Below are 19,240 nucleotides of genomic sequence, written 5' to 3' on the forward strand. Positions count from 1 at the left end.
CTGCTCCATGTCATGTCAAGTGGGGACACGATGTCGGTGTTTCATGCTCAACTTCCCCTTCATTCTTGGAATCCGGCAGAAAGCCTGCCGCCCCCAGAGGAAGGACCCTGGGTCACTGTGCTGTTGCGAACGCCCTGCTCACTGCGGTTTTCCCTTTGTTTCCGTTGCAGAGCTCTCGCACACGAGAAGTTCACCAAGTGAGTATTTGGGCAACGCCCTTGTTACCTTCTTCCCGGACGAGTGTCCTCTGTCCTGCGGGCGTCCCCCAGCAGCCAGCCCTCCTTCCGGCCTGTCCTCGTCACGTGCCTTCTGGGAGGCAAGGATGGCTCCTCCCAGAAGTTCTCCCGGAGACGCGTGTCCAGGCCCGTCCAGGCGTCTCCTGATCCCGCCAGCTCAGCCAGTGCCCCGCCCCTCCCCAGCTCTGTCCTCAGCCCCCCATCCTGGCCCACCCCAGCCAGGACCCTGCGCATGACTCTGCCCCTACCCCGTCTCTTTCAGGGAACTGAAGTACGTGATTCAGAGGTTCGCCGAAGACCCACGACAAGAGGTGAGGCCTCCCTCTCGCTCGCAGGCACACGGTCCAGGCTGCAGCAGGGCGCATGTGGCTCTGTCAGGGCCCCCTTGTCCCCCGCGGGCATCCTTAACAGTTTACAAAGGCTCCTTTGCCTTGTGCATAAACACAGCCCCCAACCCAAGTGTCCAAGCCTGGCCCGTGATGTCAGTGTTTTACTGTAAACTGAGGCTCCCCAGAGGTGTTTCCCACCGGCTGTTTCTCCTTAGGGCACGGGCCATGATTTAGGGCCAGGCTGGCACCCGGGCTCCTAACCAGCTCTGAGATACGGCTCATCCTCTCTGGTCCTGCCGTTCTGAGTATCAGCGGGCCAGGGAAGATGTCTGAGCTGGGATCTGAGCCAGGTTTTATTTCCCGGGCATGGTGGCCTAGGGCCTCCCCGAGGGGCCACTCTGCCCCTCCAACAGCTGGGCTTCAGGGAGAGGGCAGCAGCCTTCCCTCCCAGAGCCCCTGTGTGTGAACAAGGACTCAGAGTGGGCTGGGAACCCACCCCAGCCGTTCTCCCATTGCATCGCTGTAATGACAGCAGCAGCCTTCGCTGGGTGCTCACGCTGTGTCAGGCACATGCGTTTTCTCATTTAATCCTCACAACAACCCTGTGACTAGGTGCTACCATCATCCCCATTTTACATTGGAATCACCCTCCTTTTAGAGTTGAGAAAACGGGGGTTACATGCCCGAGATCACACAGCTGGTACATGGGCCGAGGCCCCACCCTCACCCAGGGGTAGTTAGGCTCCAGAAGGGGCGAGCCCTGCAGCGTGCACAGCGGGCCAGGCGGGGGCTGCCCTGAGGTGCTCAGGCCCCTTCTCTGTGCACACGGAGTCTGGGGCACGAGGGGTCTGGTTCCCAGGCGGGGACAGAGGTGGACACGATGCACCCCTGGCGGAGCCGGAGGATGAGGGAGGGAGTTCTTCTCGGTGGAGCCAGAGTATATTCTAAGAGGCCACACTATAAAGCCTGGTTCGAGAAGGATCTAGAAGGATCTAGTTCTAAAACACCATGATTCTACACCTGACTCCAAAAGCGATCCTCAGGCAGAAGCCATAGACAGGGAGCTTTTAAACGTCTGGGTACCAGCGATGGTCTCCGTTCTTCTTAACCCTGAGCCATCCCTCGCCGTGCGTGAAGGCAGAGTCTCAGAATTCCCCTGGAAAGTGAGGCTTCATTTCAGACACCGACTTTGAAGTTGATGAATAAAAGTGGTACCAGCTGCATCCCAGAGCGGAGCGGCAGTGCCAAGTGCCAGGAGGGAAACTTCCCAGCCCGGGTAACACCCGGGAGGCTGCTGAGGACACGGCCCCCCAGCAGGCCCCTCTTGCCAGCCGTGCCTCCCACTTCCGCCCGCCTCCTGCTCTGATTTCCTCTCCTGCTTCTCTTCCCCTCACTCGTCTCCCTTCCCACCTTCTCCCTCCCAGATGGAGCCACAGTTGTTTTCTTATAGATTCTCTGCTGTATCTGTTGAACAGAGTTTCATACTCTTGCTTCCTTGTTTCTTTAAGGTATAGCTAAGTTAGCGTCCGATAGTCTTCCAACTCAGAGGGGAAAGTCAGAGCCCTGCCGCCCCTGCTTTCTGTTTACTTGTGTGTGGGTTGTGATCAACTGAATATCTGTGAGTAAGTGACTCTTGGCAGGAGCTCGTCCTTCACTCTCTCCCTGCAATTACAGCGGGGCCGGGGTGGATGTGGAATTCCTCCCACATGTGTACACGTGTTTGCACACACGCACACACGCCACCCACAGACAGACACGTGGAGCCCTGGGGAGGAAGCTGAGAGCCACAGAGAGAGCTGTGCTTCGGGCAGCACTGAAATTGCCCCCGACTCTGGACAGAGACCTTTTCTCCTAAGGAGAGAATGTCAGGGTCCCAGAGAGAGAGAGAGAGACATCGGCGGCACAGAGGCAAAGCCTGGGGACAGCACCCATGAGGGTGAAGTAGGGAAGCAGGCAGACCCCCAGAGGTAGAGGGGCAAACGCCCCAAAAGTGAGGGAGTGGGGCAGAGGTTCAGAGAGAAAGGAGAGCAGAGAGAGAGGAATTGGAGACACAGAGAGGGGGACAGACACCCAGACAGAGAAAAGAGAAAAAAATGCCCCCATCCAAGGTGCAGGAGAGAGCGGCACAGAGGTCCCTTTGCGCCTCTCTACCCCAGCTTGGCCACAGACGTGCTTTATTCAGGGCAGCTAAACAAGCCAGGGCCTGGCCCTCCATCCTGAGGAGCTGGAGTGCCCCTGTTTATGGATATCAGAGTTTTTCCCAAAAGGCCTTCCGTGGAATTTAGTAGAAGGCTGGGCGGGTCTGGGCTAAACTAAGTTAAACCAGTTCCTTAACCGTGGGACTTGTCTGGGCGTTTGCCATTGGCGTGTGTGGATCGTGGGCCACTGTCGTCATGGGTCTGCAGGGGCTGACCAAGCGCTCTCCCCCTGCGGCAGGTCCATTCGTGCCTGCTGAGCGTGCGAGCCGGCAAGGACGGCTGGTTTCAGCTCTACAGCCCCGGAGGGGTGGCCTGCGACGACGACGGGGAGCTGTTCGCCAGTATGGTACGTGAGGGGCAGGGGTGGGAGTGGCCGGAGCCACGGGCGGGCGCACTGGCTTCCCCTCCCCTGACCAGTGAGAGAGCCGCCCCGTGCCCGCTGGGGCCAGCCCTGGAATTTCCAGGCTGAAAGGATGCCGGTGATGAAGATGGTGATGGTGACGCCGGCCACAGGTGTCACTTCCTCATCTCTTACCTGAGCAGGCCCCGAGCCAGAGGCTCCCCCAGCAGCGTGAGGAGGGACACTTCCTATTACCCCATCTTCCAGACGTTACAGGTGTTAACTGCCCAAGCTCATGGGGTTCACTGCAGCGCGTTGCTTTGTTCAAGGGACTGAGCGCGTAATGGGCACAGGTATCCTAGAAGGCGCTGCAGATCCATCCGCCAGCTTGTCTGATCCTTGCCCCGTATCGCCAAGGTCAGGATGACCAGCCCACCTTGGAGATGAGGCATCTGAGATCCCCAGACCAATAACCGCATCCTTGGTGACTCCTGATACTTTCCTTGTGCACTGTGACCGACACCTCACATGCACGATCTTTCTTCATCTTCACGGCAGCCCCATCCCTTAACTACCTCTGTGTGCAAACGGGCACAGAGAGGTGCAGTGGCTTGCCCGAGGTCACACAGGCCTCCGGCCTCCAGGTTCCTCCCTCGGCCAGGCCCACGCTGTCCAGAGCCGGCCCTTCTTCCAGTAGCAGAGAGTGTCCATCTTGTGAAAGGAGGCACAGATGCCCCTTCCCCAGGGCAGATGCTCCTCTAGGCGGCCGGCAACCTCACCTAGCCCGCTTGCTGACGAAACCAGCTCCGTTCCACAGTCACTCATGCTCCAGCGCTTGAGGAAGGCGCAAGCCTAGGCCAGCCGTGGCTAAGGTTGCAGCCCTGCTACACGCTAGCCTAATGACCTCGGATCAGTAACTTGCCTCTCGGGGCTTCGGTTTCCTCATCTGTGAAATGGGGAGCGTAGTCCTGGCGTCTCGGGGTTACCATGGCGATTGCCTGCGATAATATATGCGAGGCACCGGGCCAGGGCCTAGCGCACAGTGAGTGCGCAGAAGTGACGGGTGTGGTTATTCTCATCCCTACTGGGCAGCCGGTTCAGTGGGCTGAGCAGCTCCTAGCGCTCTCCGCAGTGAACTTGGCAGTGTGTGCGCAGTGACGACAGACCCCAGCACTGCCTCTGGATCCTCTCTGGAAAGGGGCTTATTTTTAGGTTCCTTTCCTTACGCACTTGCTCTCCACTCCTCGCCTGCTGCCTGACGTGTCCCCTTCGAGTGCCCTGTGTGTCCTGAAAATGCTGGCCTTGCCTGCCTGCACCACCTCTCACAGGCTTCTCTGCTCTGATGTCACAGCTTCACCATGGCAACGCCCCGTGGTTCCCCCCGCCCCTTGGTGCGGGGACTGTGAGAGAGAGAAGTCAGGGAGCTGGCAGCTCCCCAGCCTGAGAGATTGCATTTGTATGCCAGAGTTGTTGGTGATGGAGCAGAAAAGAATATACGTGGGGAAGGAAGCAGGCAGCCCCTGGATGGTGATGCGTCGTTTCCATGGAGACGCATGGCACGGATGAGGTCCCCTTGATTAGGCTGCCGTTTCCAACCGCAGAAGGGCATTTGCTCTAACGTGAAGTCAGGGGGAGAGCACACCAGGTGTGTGGGCCTCCCAGCTGTTGGTTGGGGACCCTTGCCCTTGGGCACCCATCTCCAGATGCACCAGAAAGAAACACACTTTTCTTAATGGCCGCCCTGCGGATAACCCAAGATGGAGCAGAATTTGCCAGTTCTTGGGTTTCTGGGGCAGGCGATCACTCAGAATACCTTTGGGACTCACAGGGGGCTTGGGAAGGGGAGACGGGGCTCCGTACTGTTCCCTACCCTGCGTGTGAGGGGTGGGCCTGTGCACCCTGAGCAGGGGCTGCCGAGACGTTTCCGCCAGCTTTGACAGTGCCAAGACCCAGAGGGCCAGATGTCAGCAGAGTCCCAAGGGGGACGGGACAGGGGGCTTTTGTGTGTGTGTACGGAGCGGAGGTAAAACATATGTAACATAAATCTTACCACCTTAACCATTTTTTAAAATATTTTTATCGAAGTATAGTTGATTTACAATGTTGTGTTCATTTCTGCCCACCTGAACCATTTTTAAGTGTACATTTCTGTAGCTACACGTGCACCGACAGTGTTCTGCAGTCACCACCACCATCCAGCTCCAAACCTTCATCTTCCCAAACTGAAACTGTCCCCGCTGTAAACACTAGCTCCCCACGCCCTCCCCCAGCCCCGACACCCCACCCCACCCCCGCTTCTCCTTTCTGTCTCTGTAGTCTGACCCTAGGTCCCTCCCATGAGTGGGACCCTACAGGATATGTCCTTCTGTGAGTGGCTTACTTCACGCAGCACAGTGTCCTCGAGGTTCATCCACATGGGAGCCGGTGTCAGGGGTGGGGGGGGCGTGGGTCCTTTGAATCCCCTGGGGAGAGTCTGGTGATCGTTGCAGATGCAGTGTCCGGACTGGGTGTGGGGTGTGTCTGATCAGTGTCTTTTGGTCTCACAATCCTTGTAGCACGTAGAAGGCAGGCACTACGGGCCACAGCCCACGCGGTCACTGCCCTTCACCTGGCCCATCTCTCCTCACAGGTGCACATCCTCATGGGCTCCTGTTACAAGACCAAAAAATTCCTGCTCTCCCTGGCAGAAAACAAGCTGGGACCCTGCATGCTCCTGGCGCTGAGGGGGAACCAGACCATGGTGGAGGTAAGGAGCTGGTCCGAGTCCCTGGTAAGGTTGCCACCTCTCCCAGGACTTCATCCTTGTTGATGGAGCACCTTCTAGGAGCTTCTAGGAGCCCCGAGTTATTACAAGAGCTGGGGACACGGCAGCAGATGAGGCAGGCACAGCCCCAGCCCTCCTGAGCTTAGCGGGAGCTGGAGACCTTCATCAAATCGTCTGCTAATTTCATTTTAATTTCACTTTTTGATCCACGTGGGTCCAAGGGATCGATTGGGCAGGTTTCTGTTCCATTTGTCTGTTGCTGCAGAACAGACCACCCCCAAATGGGGGCTTCAAACAATAATGCTCATTTATTTGCTCCTGGGTCCTATTTGCTCCTGGGATGACTCATTTATTTGCTCCTGGGATGACTGGGCTCAGCTGACCACTTCTCACTCTGAGTGTCTCATGGGGTCGCAGTCAGATGGGGGTGGGCTAGGTCCTCCCAAGGCTGCTTCCCTCACGTGTCTGGCACTGGCCTGAGGGGACTCGACCAGCGGAGGCTGGAGCAGCTGGGGCTGCCAGGCCGCCGTCCACACAGCAGCCTTGGTCGTAGCCGTCCCACTCACCGAGGAGCACACACCAGCCCCGGGCACTCATGTCACCTCTGTCTCCCCCAAAGTCCCCAGAAGCCTGGGGCTTCCACAGCCACTGTCCAAAGAGACCTGGCAGAAGCTATATCTCTTTTCCTGACTCAAGCTCAGAAGTCAGGCAGCATCACTTCTGCCACTTTCTGGCCATGAGAAGTCGGTCCCCGGGACTTCCCTGGTGGTCCAGTGGTTAAGACTCCACGCTCCCAATGCAGGGGGCATGGGTTCAATCCATGGTCAGGGAACAAGATCCCACACTCATGCCGCAACTAAAGATTAGCGTGCCACAACTAAGACCCAGTGCAGTCAAATAAATAAATTAATTAATTAAAAAAAAAAAAAAAAAAAAAAGAAGTGAGGGCTTCCCTGGTGGCGCAGTGGTTGGGAGTCCGCCTGCCGATGCAGGGGACGTGGGTTTGTGCCCCGGTCTGGGAGGATCCGACATGCCGCGGAGCGGCTGGGCCCGTGAGCCATGGCCACTGAGCCTGCGCGTCCGGATCCTGTGCTTCGCAGCAGGAGAGGCCACAGCAGTGGGAGGCCCGCGTGCCGGAAAAAAAAAAAAAAAATAGAAGTGAGTCACCGAGGCCAGGCCCATAGTCAAGGGGATGGGAATTAGACTTCACCTCTCAGCAGGGAGAGCATCAAAGAGTTTGACTCCCAGAGCTTTCCGTGGAAAAGCAAGGGATAGAAAGAGGTGTCCTGTCTTTCGGGCTCTACCAGGCCATAGGGGCCCGGCGTGCATGGTGCCCACAAGCGTTAACCAGGAGCTCCCACGCGCTGAGTGTGTGTGCACTAATGTTCCCGTTACACAGAGGGGGCACCGGGGCAGGCGATCCCCCCCGGCATCGCACAGCGGGAAGTGCGGAGAGCGGGGAGAGAACAAGACCTGGGAACGCATGGGTGTGCCGAGCTTGGCCGCCTCCCGAGGCGTGAGGGGCTCTTGGGACAGGCTGAGGGTTCAGGCCTCCGCGCCTTCGAGGACCAGCCCCGCCCAGAGCCTCGGGCTGGCGGTAACTCGCCTCCCGGCTCTTGGCAGATCCTGTGCTTGATGCTGGAATACAACATCATCGACAACAACGACACGCAGCTGCAGATCATCTCGACCCTGGAGAGCACGGGCGTGGGGAAGCGCATGTATGAGCAGCTGTGCGACCGGCAGCGGGAGCTGAAGGAGCTGGTGAGTCCACGCCCGGCTGCCCGGCCCGGCTCCGGGGCTCCCCTGCCCAGCAGCGAGAGCGTGGCTGCAGTGAGCAGGGCAGAGCCCAGGGTCCGTGGCACCTGTGCCGGCCTCCACCGCACTGACTCCTCCTCCAGACCCAGAGAGGTCGAGATTGCCACCCGCCACTTTCCAGATGATCAGAGAGGCTGAGTCTGTGGCCCAAGGTCAAACAGCCCATATGGGCCCGCTCACAGCCACATCCTGTGTCACCCTCCGAGCCAAGCCTGGCAGTGGCTGTCTGTGCCCCTCCTCCCTCCCTCCCTCCCTCCCTCCCTCCCTCGCCCACTTCCCTCAGGCCCTTCATTTCAGGGCACGGGGCTTGATTTCCGAACGCCAGCACCCATACCTCCTGGCCAAAGGGCCTTCTCTGTCCACGGGCACAGCAGGACAGAAGTGGTGGAAAATTCACACCCCGTGGTCTCCTGCAGCAGCTCTCAACCAGTGACTGACAGGAGAAGTGGGGTCTCTCTGTGGGATGTGACTTCGCCACCATTTCCCCGAGGCCCAGGGGTAGCTGGGGTGATCACAGCCTCTTCCTTTAGGGGCCTTGTGGTCTCAGTTCCCCGCTCCCCTGCTGGGGTTTCTTGGGGTCGCCTCTCTGATACACCACCTGCCCTCAGACCTGGCCTCGGGGTCTGCCCCTGAGACAAAGACCACCATGTTGCCCGCCACTCCCAAGGAATACAAACAGTGCCATGAGAGGTGTTACTGGAGGTGCGGGTACCAGGTGAGGGCTCAGGGAAAAGTGGGTCGTAACCAGTCTGACTTCTGTTGCAGCAAAGGAAAGGTGGGCCCACCAGGCTAACACTGCCCTCCAAGTCCACAGTGAGTTGGTTTCATTCTCCTGCAGGGCTGGGAGGGAAGAAGCGGGTTATCCTCCCCGGTGGGGAACAGCAGACAGTGTCTGCTGGAGGTGATGGGAGGAGGTGAACAGGGACCCTATGGTACTTCCCTCCCTAGGAGGGAAGTGGGTTGCAGGAAACCAAACATTATGATAAAGGTTACTGTTGATATTAATGTTACTATGTGACCAGTTATTCATAATGATGACGATAATAGCTCATATACATTGAGGATTCACGTACCAGATAAATTGTGCTCATAGTTCATTTTATCTTATGACAAGAAGCCTATCGGGCTGGTGCCTCCTTCCCCATTTTACAAGGTCTTCAGGGATCTTAGTTCCTTCTATCCTGCTGCCCCACTGTCCTTGGCACATAGCTTCCACCTCATAGTCCAAACTGGCTGCTCAGGCTCCAGCCATCTTATCTCCATTCAAGCCAGGAGGAAGAGGCAAAGAGGAACACGCCCCTTCCCTTTAAAGACCTTCCTGGAAGTTCTGCGGACACATCTGCTTGTATACCGTTGTCCAGGTTTAGCACGTGGCCCCACCTAGCTGGGAGATTAGCCTTAATCCAGGGCAGCCAGTTGGCAGCTAAAACTCAAGGATTCTATCACAAAGATGGAAGGGACCCTCAACGACCTCAGAGTCTAGTGCTCACATACTCCTTGAAAGGGCCTCAGTGTTTGCAGGTGGGAAGTGGGCGCAAGCTCCCGCCTGGGAAAGTGAGATGGTCGGACACACGTGCACACGCCTGTGGGAGGGATGTGGCCTCGGAACACCCCACTGGTGACTCAGGCTGTGGGTCACAGCTCCGAAGGCTTTCTCCAGCTAGGCAGCTGCCACCACGGAGACGTGGAGGCAGCTGCGCCCTCCCTGACACCCCGTTTTGTCCCAACCCACTGGACCATGCTCTCCTCCCCACCACAGCTTTCTGTGGGGCTGGGGAGGGGAGGCTTAGGGCCTCGGGGAGCTGCTGGCAGCCCCAGGCCTCCTGAGACCCCGCCTGCCCGTCCCGTCTGCAGGATGCTGACTTGGCTCGTTTGCTGAGCTCTGGCTCCTTTGGAAACCTGGAGAACCTCAGTTTGGCCTTCACCAACGTAACCAGTGCCTGCGCTGAGCACCTCATCAAACTGCCTTCTCTCAAGCAGCTGAACCTGTGGTCCACTCAGGTACATGTGGCCCGCCCTGCCCCTGCCCCCTGTGCCCCCTCCGTGCCCACCGTGCACCCCTGCCCCAGGCCTGCCCTGCACCCTCCTCCATGGCTGGCTTTCTGCCCAGAACCCACGGGGCCAGTCGCTTCATCACCACGCCCCCTCCACGGCACAGCGCCCACGTCCCCAAGAGGGTCCCAGGCCAGAGAAGGTTTAGCCCCTCGTGAAGCCCAGGGGCCCGTCCCACAGTTGGAGTCGCCAAGGCCCAGAGCAGGGGCGTGCCCGGCACAGCTGACACGTGACACAGGTCTCACACCCCTGCCCAGGGGGTGTGCAGGCGGCTGGTGGGTCTCCTCCTTGTAATGACCACAGCGCACGGTGCCCGCTGCCCGTGCTTAGTACCGACTGGGCTGTTAAACACGTACCAGCACGTGTGGCCTCCACTCCACTGTGAGGTGTGGGCCCTGCCGACACCTTCATCTCGCAGAAGAGACCCCGGGCGTTCCCAGCTGCCCTGCTGTCCCACTGTCCCACCCGGGGAAGGGCCACCTCGGCTCCCGCTAGTAGCCACGGGTCACTGAGTTCAAAGCCACCCTTGACAGACGGCAACACCGACTCCGGGGGGGGGCCCTTGTCTGGTCCACGGCACTGGCAGAAGCTGGATTTGAACCGGGTCAGGGCACTGGAGTCTCTGGAGAGAAGCGAGAGCGGCCCAGGCCCTGAGGCGTGGAGGCCATGGGCCTCAGGCCTGGGCTTTGTCCTGTCTCCTTGCTCCGCCGCTGCCCCTGCCTCGGGGTCGTCGCCCCGGGTGCCCGGGGAGGCCAGCGTCAGTGTCCAGGCTGAGCAGGTCTCTGCCCCACAGTTTGGAGACGCCGGCCTGCGGCTCCTGTCGGAACACCTCACGATGCTGCAGGTGCTGAACCTGTGCGAGACACCCGTCACCGACGCCGGCCTGCTGGCCCTCAGCTGTGAGTCCCTCCATCCATCCCTTCATCCCCTCCTCCATTCACGCACCGTGCTGTGTGCTCCCGGAGCACCTCCCCCATGCCAGGCAGAAGTATCCCTGCCCTCGTGGAGCTGATGCTCTAGAGGAAAAAGGAAGAATGAGTGAGGCCCAGCCTGTGCCCTCCCGACGCTGTCCCAGCCCCTGAGGGCGATCGTGCTCCCCTGACCCGCCACAGCAGCTGCAGCCCCAGCCACAGCCTTCACCCGGGAGTTGGTTAGAAATGCAAATTCTCGGGCCCTGCCCCAGACCTGCTGACTCAGAAACTGCACTGTGACATAGTGCCAGGCAATTCTCAACGCACACTAAAGTTTGAGAAGCACCGCCCTAGTAGAAGGAGCCCCAAAATACTCGAGGCACCTAGAGCTGTCGATTTCTGTACCCTGACCCCAATCTACTAAACTCAAATCTTGGTTGACGTCGAGCCTGGGAATCTGCATTTCCCATTTCCAGGTCCATTGGTTTAGATGAGAGGCCCTGGGCCTCAGCTGGGAGGAATCCAGGAAGGCTTCCCAGGGAGGTGACTGGATCTGGGGGTGAAAGACACATACGTAGGAATTGACCGAGGGGGAGGCATGCTGGGCAGTGGGCATGACTCCTGCAAGGTTGTCGGCACGTTCCGGGTGGCTCGGGAGTGGCTGGGGGCGGGTGACGGGGTAATGGAGGGCAGAGAGGATGAGGTTTAGAGTCACAGCGGGGTCCACTGTCTGTAGTGCGGCAGGCAAGTTCTGGGGACATTTGGGGTACAGGCAGTGGAGGGACATGACAGAGGGGGACCAGAAGGGAGAGAGGCTCAGAGGGCAGGGGGAGAACGTGGGCCCAATTCAGATCAGCTCCTGCCTGAAATAGACCTTCTGTACGTAGTGGTCCCGGGCTGTGCCTCTGAAACCCCACCTCCCCGACCCCGTCTCCGAACCAGAGGCCTCAGCAACTCAGTCCGCCCCCAGCTTTTCCATCCTGTACCTGCAACTGCCCCTTGTGGGGTCCCACTGACCTAATGACTGTGTCTGTCTGTCTGTCCCTGGACAGCTATGAAGAGTCTCTGCAGCTTAAACATGAACAGCACCAAGCTGTCGGCGGACACCTACGAAGACCTGAAGGTAATCCTTTTCTTCCCTCCTTCCTTCCGTCCTTCCTTTGCAAGTGCAAAGGTCCTGAGGCAGAAAGGGTTGGTACGAACCGACTTTGTAGCCAGCGTGACTAGAAAGTGAGAGAAGAGACTGGAGCCAGACCGGATAAGGCCTCGCAGGCCACGGAAGGACTCTGGATCTCATCCAGGTTCAGGAGGCTCTCAGAGGCTCTAAGCAGGGTAGTGAGTTCTGCTTTTACAAGCTCATTCTGGTTGTTACGCGGAAAGCAGGATTTTTGAGGGCGAGTACAAGCAAGGGGTAGCAGCATGGAGAAGGTTTGCAGGGCTGGTGCAGTCACACAGGTGAGACCCAGGACCCGCAGGCTGGGCTAGGTTGGCAACTTAAAATCAAGGAAAGAGGATCTGGGTGGTGGAAGGTGGGCACATTTTGTTTGTAGAAACGCATGTCTCGTCAGGGCTGGAGGGGCTGGGCCTTCAGCAGGCTCCTGCCGCCCCCTCATCCTGGGCCCAGAGGAGTGGGCTCAGCCGCAGAGCCCTGGGAAGGAAGGGCCGGGCCAGGAGCGCGCCAGATCCTGGGCGCCCTGGAAGCCCACCTCCAGCAGGGCCTCCCCCCCTCAGCTTCCCCTCCAGCTCAGCCAGACCTGTAGCCTGGGGCCCATTCACTGGCCAAGCCTCCAGACGCCTTCTGTGTGGCAGGCTTGCGCTGGGGACAGGGACGCCGAGGTGCGGTGGGCTCACCCCTGCCCAGGAGGGAGCTCAGTCCGGGCAGACAGACATGTGCAGCAGACTGCAGCAGGACGGGGCTCAGGGGCCAGCAGGGAGGGGACCGCCAGCTCGGTTCATTGGGGCGGGAGAGCCTACACAGAAAGGAGTGGTTAAAGTGAGTCTGCCGGGCAGGCCAGTGCCCAGGAAGCTGGGGAGGCGGGAAGCAAAGGCAGGAGACCAGTTAGCAGCCTCTCTGTACAGCAAAGGCTTGTAAGAAAAAGTCAACCGTTCATAAAAGAAGGCAGAGCACAAGCGCGTCTGGGTGGCAGCGATGGGGGGCAGGAAGCCGCTCTGAGGAGTAGCAGGTGGGATCCTGTAGTCCGGCCACAGATCCACGTGGGGGAGCCTGAGTGGGAAGGATCTCCACCCACCCGCCAGGAACCGGCAGCTTACGGATCCCTCTCCATTCTCCCTGCCGGACTCCTGACAGCCCTGAGGGCACAGGCACTGTCTTGGACCGGGTGCTCTGGGTTTGCCCTGCCTCGCCCCGTCCCGTGAGCCAGGGACTGGACTCGGATTCCCTCCACAGATGAGGAAGCCGGCTCCCGGAGGCCAGGGCTCTACCCAAGGGCAGGTGGCCTGCAAGTGACAGTGGTGGGGGGCGCACATCCTGGGTTTCCTGCCCCCAGAGCCAGTGACCCGAAGCCTCTGTGGGGTGGGAATGTGGGCTCCCCAGCAGCTATCGCCTGCTTTCTGTGGAGCCCCGTGCCGCCTACTTGGTTCTCCCGGAACCAAGCTCTGGGCTCGGGAGCCCCCGATGGTGACAAAGTGGGGAGGGCATTGTGGGAATGCCAGCCGCTGGGTGGGGGCGGGATGGAGCTCTGCGCCACCAGGTTCTGGAAGGGACTGGATCCTTCTTGCTCCCCCCAGGCCAAGCTTCCCAACCTGAAGGAGGTGGACGTCCGCTACACGGAAGCCTGGTGAAGCTCCCACTCGGCAGGAAGGAGTTTGCAACTGCGACACGCAACTCTTGACTAATAGCTGTAGAGCAGCGGGTCTCGGGGTCCCACCCCGCGTCCTGGCTGTGAGATAGACGGGGGAGTCTTTCTGGGGGCGGAGGGCGGAGGGGGGAGGGGGTGGGGAGGGGGTCCGTTAAGCACGCCCAGCCCCCACCTAATTCTTTTAGCTTCATAATCGGAAACATTGACCTGATCTAAAACGGACTTTGTAGCAACCAGAGGAGCGGCAGCGGGTCGGGGAGAGGGTGGGGATGGGGGCGCTTGGGGAGGGGGGACCCTTTGTGGATTTTCTTTGCCTCTGTGTTCAATGCCATGTGGGAAGAGTCAACTCTGATGCCATCGTCTCGCAACCCCGACGGGCCTGGAGGCCAAGGAAGGATGCTTTCTCCCTCCGAGGCCCTGCGGAGAACTCGCCCCGCCATCGCCATCGCCATCGGACAAGACCCGGTCACGTGGTCACGTCATCACACCCACACCCGTCCTGTGTCCTCGCCATTGCTATGCAAAGTGATTCTTGTTGTACATAAGATTTAAATAATGCGCCTATTTAAGAAACGTTGACAAATTGCAGGTCTGGGACCTGCTTCTTATTTATGAAGTCTTTGACCCGCCCGCCCGCCCGCCCGCCCGCCCGCCGGCCGCCCCTGGCGTGTAGTACTGTACAAACCAGTCAGCTGTCAGGGTAGTGGTAGTATTCTTGTTATTTTTTTAAAGGAAACAAACAGACGGAAAAAAAAAAAAAAAAAAGAACCTCCTTGGAAAATTAATTGCTTTTTCGTAATGGATTCTCTATGCTAACGCTCTCATGTCGGTCCGTCCGTCCATCCCTCTGCCCGCCACGCCACCGTGTGTTTCGATCCCAGACGTCTCCAGTTTCCTCACAGGGTGGAGGTCAGCTGGGGGAGGAGAAGTGGGGTCCCCACATTGTCGTCTTGCTCCTCTATGGCCCCAGCTTTCTCTCGGCCCCCTTTTACACATTTGGAGGGGGAGGGTGCTAACCTGTCCTCCCATCCGTCCCCGCAGGAGAGCTGCCCCGCCCCCTCCCCCGGAGCTCTCCCCTCTGCGGTGGCCTCTGCTGCCCCATCCCCGCTGAGGCTCTGCGACCTGTGGCCTCCCCGCCGTCCTGTGCCTCCCGCGGTCCCCTCATGCATGCCCGCCTCTCTGCATGGTCTCTTGGGAGAAGAGAGACGTCGCCTCCACCAGCCTGACTGCCCACCCCGCCCACGAATGTGACCACTGCAGCGCAGACGCCCCTTCTGCCCCCTCCGTCCCCACACCTGCCCCAAAGACACACCAACCTCTGTTTCTTTTATAAACAAGCCCTCACTGTACAAAACAGCCCTCATGGTTTACTTGGGGTCCCCTCTCCCCCAAGCCCCTTCTTCTGTTGGTTTAGCACAAACACAGCCCCCCTTCAGCACCTCCAGACCTAACCCCCAGTCAATGTAATTGTTTTATATATATTTAATCTTATTCAATGGAAACCATGCTTTTGTCGTTTTATACTTTGCTAGGTAGACTTTATTACCCCCCGACTATGCCCTCATTTTTTTAAAAAAGGAAAAAAAAAGAAATTGGGTTTCAGTCTTAATTCATTTTCCGTGCCAGGTTTGATTTCGTGTGTGCGTGTGAGTGTGTTCCGTTTCGTGTTTTTTTTTGTTGTTGTTGTTTTCTGTTGTTTGGTTTTATTCGCTCCCCTTCGGTCCCATACTTTACAGCACTCTGGTGCAGGAAGAAGCAGAAGCAAAAAAAAAAAAAATTTTAAAAGAAAAAAAAAAAAGAAGAGTCGAGACATGCCACCTTTTCCCTTCGCACTGTTGCTTTTCCTGATGGTTAATACTACTGTCACGTAGCTGTGTTCAGAGATGTGAAATACTTTCAGGCAAAAATAAACTGTAAGTGACTCATTGACATCTGGCCTCTCTGTGTGGCTTTGAAGGGGCCTCCCAGGGCGACGGGAAGGGACGAGACCTAGGCCGAGAGTCGGGGGCTCACGGCAGAGCCCGGACACCCTCTCCGAATGTCCAGGACTCCTCACCCTGGCGCGTTAGGGGGCAGATCTTCCTTTGTTGTGAGGCCGCCCTGGGCATCAAAGGATGTTGAGCGGGCCCCCGCCAGCCCTGACCCACTAGATGCCAGGAGTACCTCTACACCACCCACTGCAGTTGTAACTGAAAATGTCTCCAGATGGGGCCTAGTGTCCCCGGGCGGGGGTGGGGGGGAAGAGTCACCCCCAGGGTAGAACCCGGCCGTCCACCTAGACTGCTGTGCGGTAGGGTGTCACGGAAGCTCTAGTCCAGTGAGAGTCTCCAGAAAACGCGGGTTCTGATCCCCAGGGTCTGGGTGGGCACCGAAGACCCTGCATTTCTGAGAAGCTCTGGCTGACGTGGATGCCTCTGGTCTGTGGCGGGCTCCCTGAGGTCCAGCGCCTAGACGCATCCAGCCAGCTGGCTCCTCCCCGAGATAAGAAGAAACGGAACTTTCACCTCCACCCTGCCCCACGGCCAGCCCACTGCTGCTGGGTTGCTGAGTCTCCTCCCTCTGCACCTCCATCCGCCCCCCCCCGCCCCGCCCTTTCAGCCAGGCCCCTCATCCCTCTCCCAAGGACAAGTGGTGTAACCCCCTCACCGCCGCCTGATAACCCCACACCTTTTTCCCACCCCCGCTACCTCCCTGCCTCTCCGCACACCTCCCCCTCCCCTGGCCTCCTCACTCCCCGAGGCCTCTACATCCCTCAGGTGTGCGGCCTGTCAGCTGACCCACATGACGACCTCCGGCCACTCAGGGAAGCCAGGTGCCCTGCGTGAGAACAAGGAGGGCCCTGGACTTGCAGGGCTGGCGGGCGAGCTCCAGGAGCTCCGGTCCTCAGGCCAGATGGCCCTGGCTTCACGACAGCCAGCTGCGGGCCGAGACACGGGGCTGTGAGGCCCCGCAACCTGCCGTCTCTGATCCTTCCCACCCAGCAGAGGGCCTGGCTCAGCAGGCGCTCATCACTGCCAGATGGAAAAGGTAGGACCCTGCAGGCACCTGTCCTCAGCCCTCCTCCCCACCCTGTCACCTGGGCTCCTCCGGCTGAGCCTGGAGAATGCTGGCTACCTGGCAGAGAGGCAGGGATGCGGGAAGAGAGAATCAGGGCGTTTCCTCCCCCATGCTTTTCTTGCAGAATCGGCCTCCCTCTGTGAGCTCAGGTACCCCCCCCCCCCCCGCCAGCCTTGGCCTGGAAGGAACTGCAGGCTGCCAGCTTCAGGTGCCTCACATTTCTTAGCCCCGCCCACCACATGCCTTGCCTCACGTCCCTTAACCCCGCCCACCCACGTGCCTCACTCCCTTTAACCCCGCCCACCCCACGTGCCTCACTTTCCTTAACCCGGCCCATCCAGTGCCTCACTTTCCTTAACCCCGCCCACCCTCTGGACCAGAAGGTCACCAGCTTGCCCTCCTCCTACAGACACTGAGTTACACCGCGTCTTCCACTCACCCTGCCGACCTGCACGTGGTAAGAGCCCCCTGGTGTATGTTCTGGGACCTCAGCGTCCCTTGTCAATTACCTAGCCAGCACCGCCCCTCCAGAGCTAGCCCTTCCTCACTGACTTTACAGAACCCACCAGAGTGGGTCTTCTGTTTCAGGCCAGGACCCTACCTGTTCCTCCCGTAACACACGTGCAACTCCCCCCTCTCCCCCTCTTCCCCCCTCCCCCCTCCCCCCACAGCTGATGGTGAGGGGCCCAGTGAGAACCCAGTGGAGCGCTAGGTCCTTGAGCTGGGGAGGGAAGTTCATCAGGAAATTTCAGGGTAGATCCTGAAATGGGGGCAGGGAGAAGCACTCCCAAGAGAGTGGCCACTGGGTTAGTGGGATCTGAGCTCTGTGGTCCGCAGGCCAGCCTGATGCAATTCTCCAGGTTGCCACACTCAAACAGTGCCTACTTTAGAATGAGCTATCCTCCCGTCACTTAGACTACAGTGTAAATGGTACTCCCTGGAGTTGTACCACGTGGGAACCTGGTTGTCATTTGTGTCTGACAGACTGCTAGAAGTTTCTCTAAAGGCCAGCCGGGAAAGGGATCAGAGAGCCTTGGAAAAGGGCCAGGCCTCATTCATTCATGCATTCAACTATTCCTTATTGAACACCTGTTTCTAGCAGGTGCTAGCACGTTCTAGAAAACATGCTAGAAGAAGCAGGAGACATGGCCCTTGCTGTCCAGGGCCCCAGTGACCTGGCACATGCTGGCAATCAGGCAGCCCTGATATTGTGTGACAGATGCCATGACAGGAAGCTATGGTGGGCATGGAGGGTGGCAGCTAACCCAGGTTTTGGAAGTCGGGGCGGGGGGCGGCGCTTCCTGGAGGAGGTGGTATTGTTGACAGTGAAGAATGAGGACGTTCGTCACATCATCAGAGAGGAAAGGGGGGTGTGCAAAGACGTGGCGACAGACCGGAGCGGGATCTGTGTTGGGACCTGCAGATGGAAAGCATGGTGGGCATGGGGGCGGGGCAGTGGCTGTTATCGTTGGAGTTGAATTGTGTCTCTTAAAAGAGAGATGTTGAAGTTCTTAGTACCTGAGAGTGTGGCCTTATTTGGAAATAAAGTCTTTACAGAGTATTCAAGTTAAAATGAGGTCATTGGAGTGGGCCCTAATCCAGTATGGCTGGTGTCCTTGTAAAAAGGGGAAATTTGGTCACAGAAGCAGACATGCACAGCAGGAAATTGATCTGAAGAGACAGGCACACAGGCAGAAGGCCATGTGAAGATGAGGGCAGCGACGAGAATGATGCCTCTTACACACCAAAGATGGCTAGTAAGCCACCAGAAGCCAGCAGAGAGGCCGGGAACAGACTCTCCCTCACAGCCCTCAGAAAAAACCAACCCTGCCAACACCTTGAATTTGGTTTTCTGGCCCCCAGAACTGTGAAAGAATACACTTCTGTTATTTTAAGCCCCCCAGTTTGTGGTGCTTTTTCACGGCGGCCCTAAAACACAGAGTGCATCCGTTTTCCAGGGCTGCCACAAAAAGTGCCACAAACCCGGTGGCTGAAAACACAGAAATGTATTCTGTTTCTGGAGACCAGAAGTCCCAAATCGAGATGTCGGCAGGGGGAATTCCCTGGTGGTCCAGTGGTTAGGACTTCACGCTTCCACTGCTCCCTCTGAAGACTGTAGAGGAGAAACATTTCTTTCTCCCTTCCGGCTTCTGGTGGCTACCGGCGTTCCTGACTGGCGGCTGCATCACTCCCATCTCTGCCTCTGTTTCATGTGGTTCCTCCTCTTCTCCAGCTCACACTTCCCTCTGCCTTTCTATCGTAAGGACATTTGACATTGGATTTAGGGCCCACCTGGATGATCCAGGATGATCTCATGGCCAGATCCTTAGCATGATTACGTGATCTATGAAGAAGACTCTTTTTCCATATGAATTCCTGGTCACTGGTTCCGGGTGAAGGTACCTTCTGGGGCCACCACTCAGCATATCACAGGGGGAGCAGGCGTGGGGTGAGACCAGCCAGTGTCTCGTTAGTCGTATTTATTGATCGAAGTCTGGGATTTACCCCGAGGGCTATGAATGATTGTAAGGACGTTGCAATGATCTTATCCATTTGCTGACAAAGCATGTATACAGCACCTACTACACGCCAGGCATGGTAACAGGGTTTTATAGGTCTGAACTCATTTACTCCTCCTGGCAGGCCTATGAGGCAGGTGCTAACATGATCCCTCTTGACCGATGGGGAAGTGGAGGCCAGAACAGGCTGGGTCTCT

General features: G+C 58.2%; 1 protein-coding gene across 2 annotated transcripts in view; it reads left to right on the plus strand.

Annotated features, from left to right (window-relative positions):
* Positions 1 to 13,572, plus strand: part of CMIP (c-Maf inducing protein) — a 234,789-nt gene extending 221,217 nt beyond the window's left edge. For both annotated transcript variants that reach the window (XM_060000022.1, XM_060000023.1), the window contains exons 12-21: positions 171 to 197; positions 499 to 547; positions 3,002 to 3,109; positions 5,733 to 5,849; positions 7,491 to 7,631; positions 8,451 to 8,498; positions 9,540 to 9,686; positions 10,531 to 10,636; positions 11,701 to 11,771; positions 13,397 to 13,572. In XM_060000022.1, the coding sequence (XP_059856005.1) occupies positions 171 to 197; positions 499 to 547; positions 3,002 to 3,109; positions 5,733 to 5,849; positions 7,491 to 7,631; positions 8,451 to 8,498; positions 9,540 to 9,686; positions 10,531 to 10,636; positions 11,701 to 11,771; positions 13,397 to 13,450 (868 nt within the window). In that variant the 3' untranslated portion in view covers positions 13,451 to 13,572. The remainder of the gene's footprint in view (positions 1 to 170; positions 198 to 498; positions 548 to 3,001; positions 3,110 to 5,732; positions 5,850 to 7,490; positions 7,632 to 8,450; positions 8,499 to 9,539; positions 9,687 to 10,530; positions 10,637 to 11,700; positions 11,772 to 13,396) is intronic.
* The last annotated feature ends 5,668 nt before the right edge of the window (positions 13,573 to 19,240 follow it).

Source organism: Delphinus delphis, chromosome 20 (assembly GCF_949987515.2).
Source record: "Delphinus delphis chromosome 20, mDelDel1.2, whole genome shotgun sequence".
Classification (NCBI taxonomy): domain Eukaryota; kingdom Metazoa; phylum Chordata; class Mammalia; order Artiodactyla; family Delphinidae; genus Delphinus; species Delphinus delphis.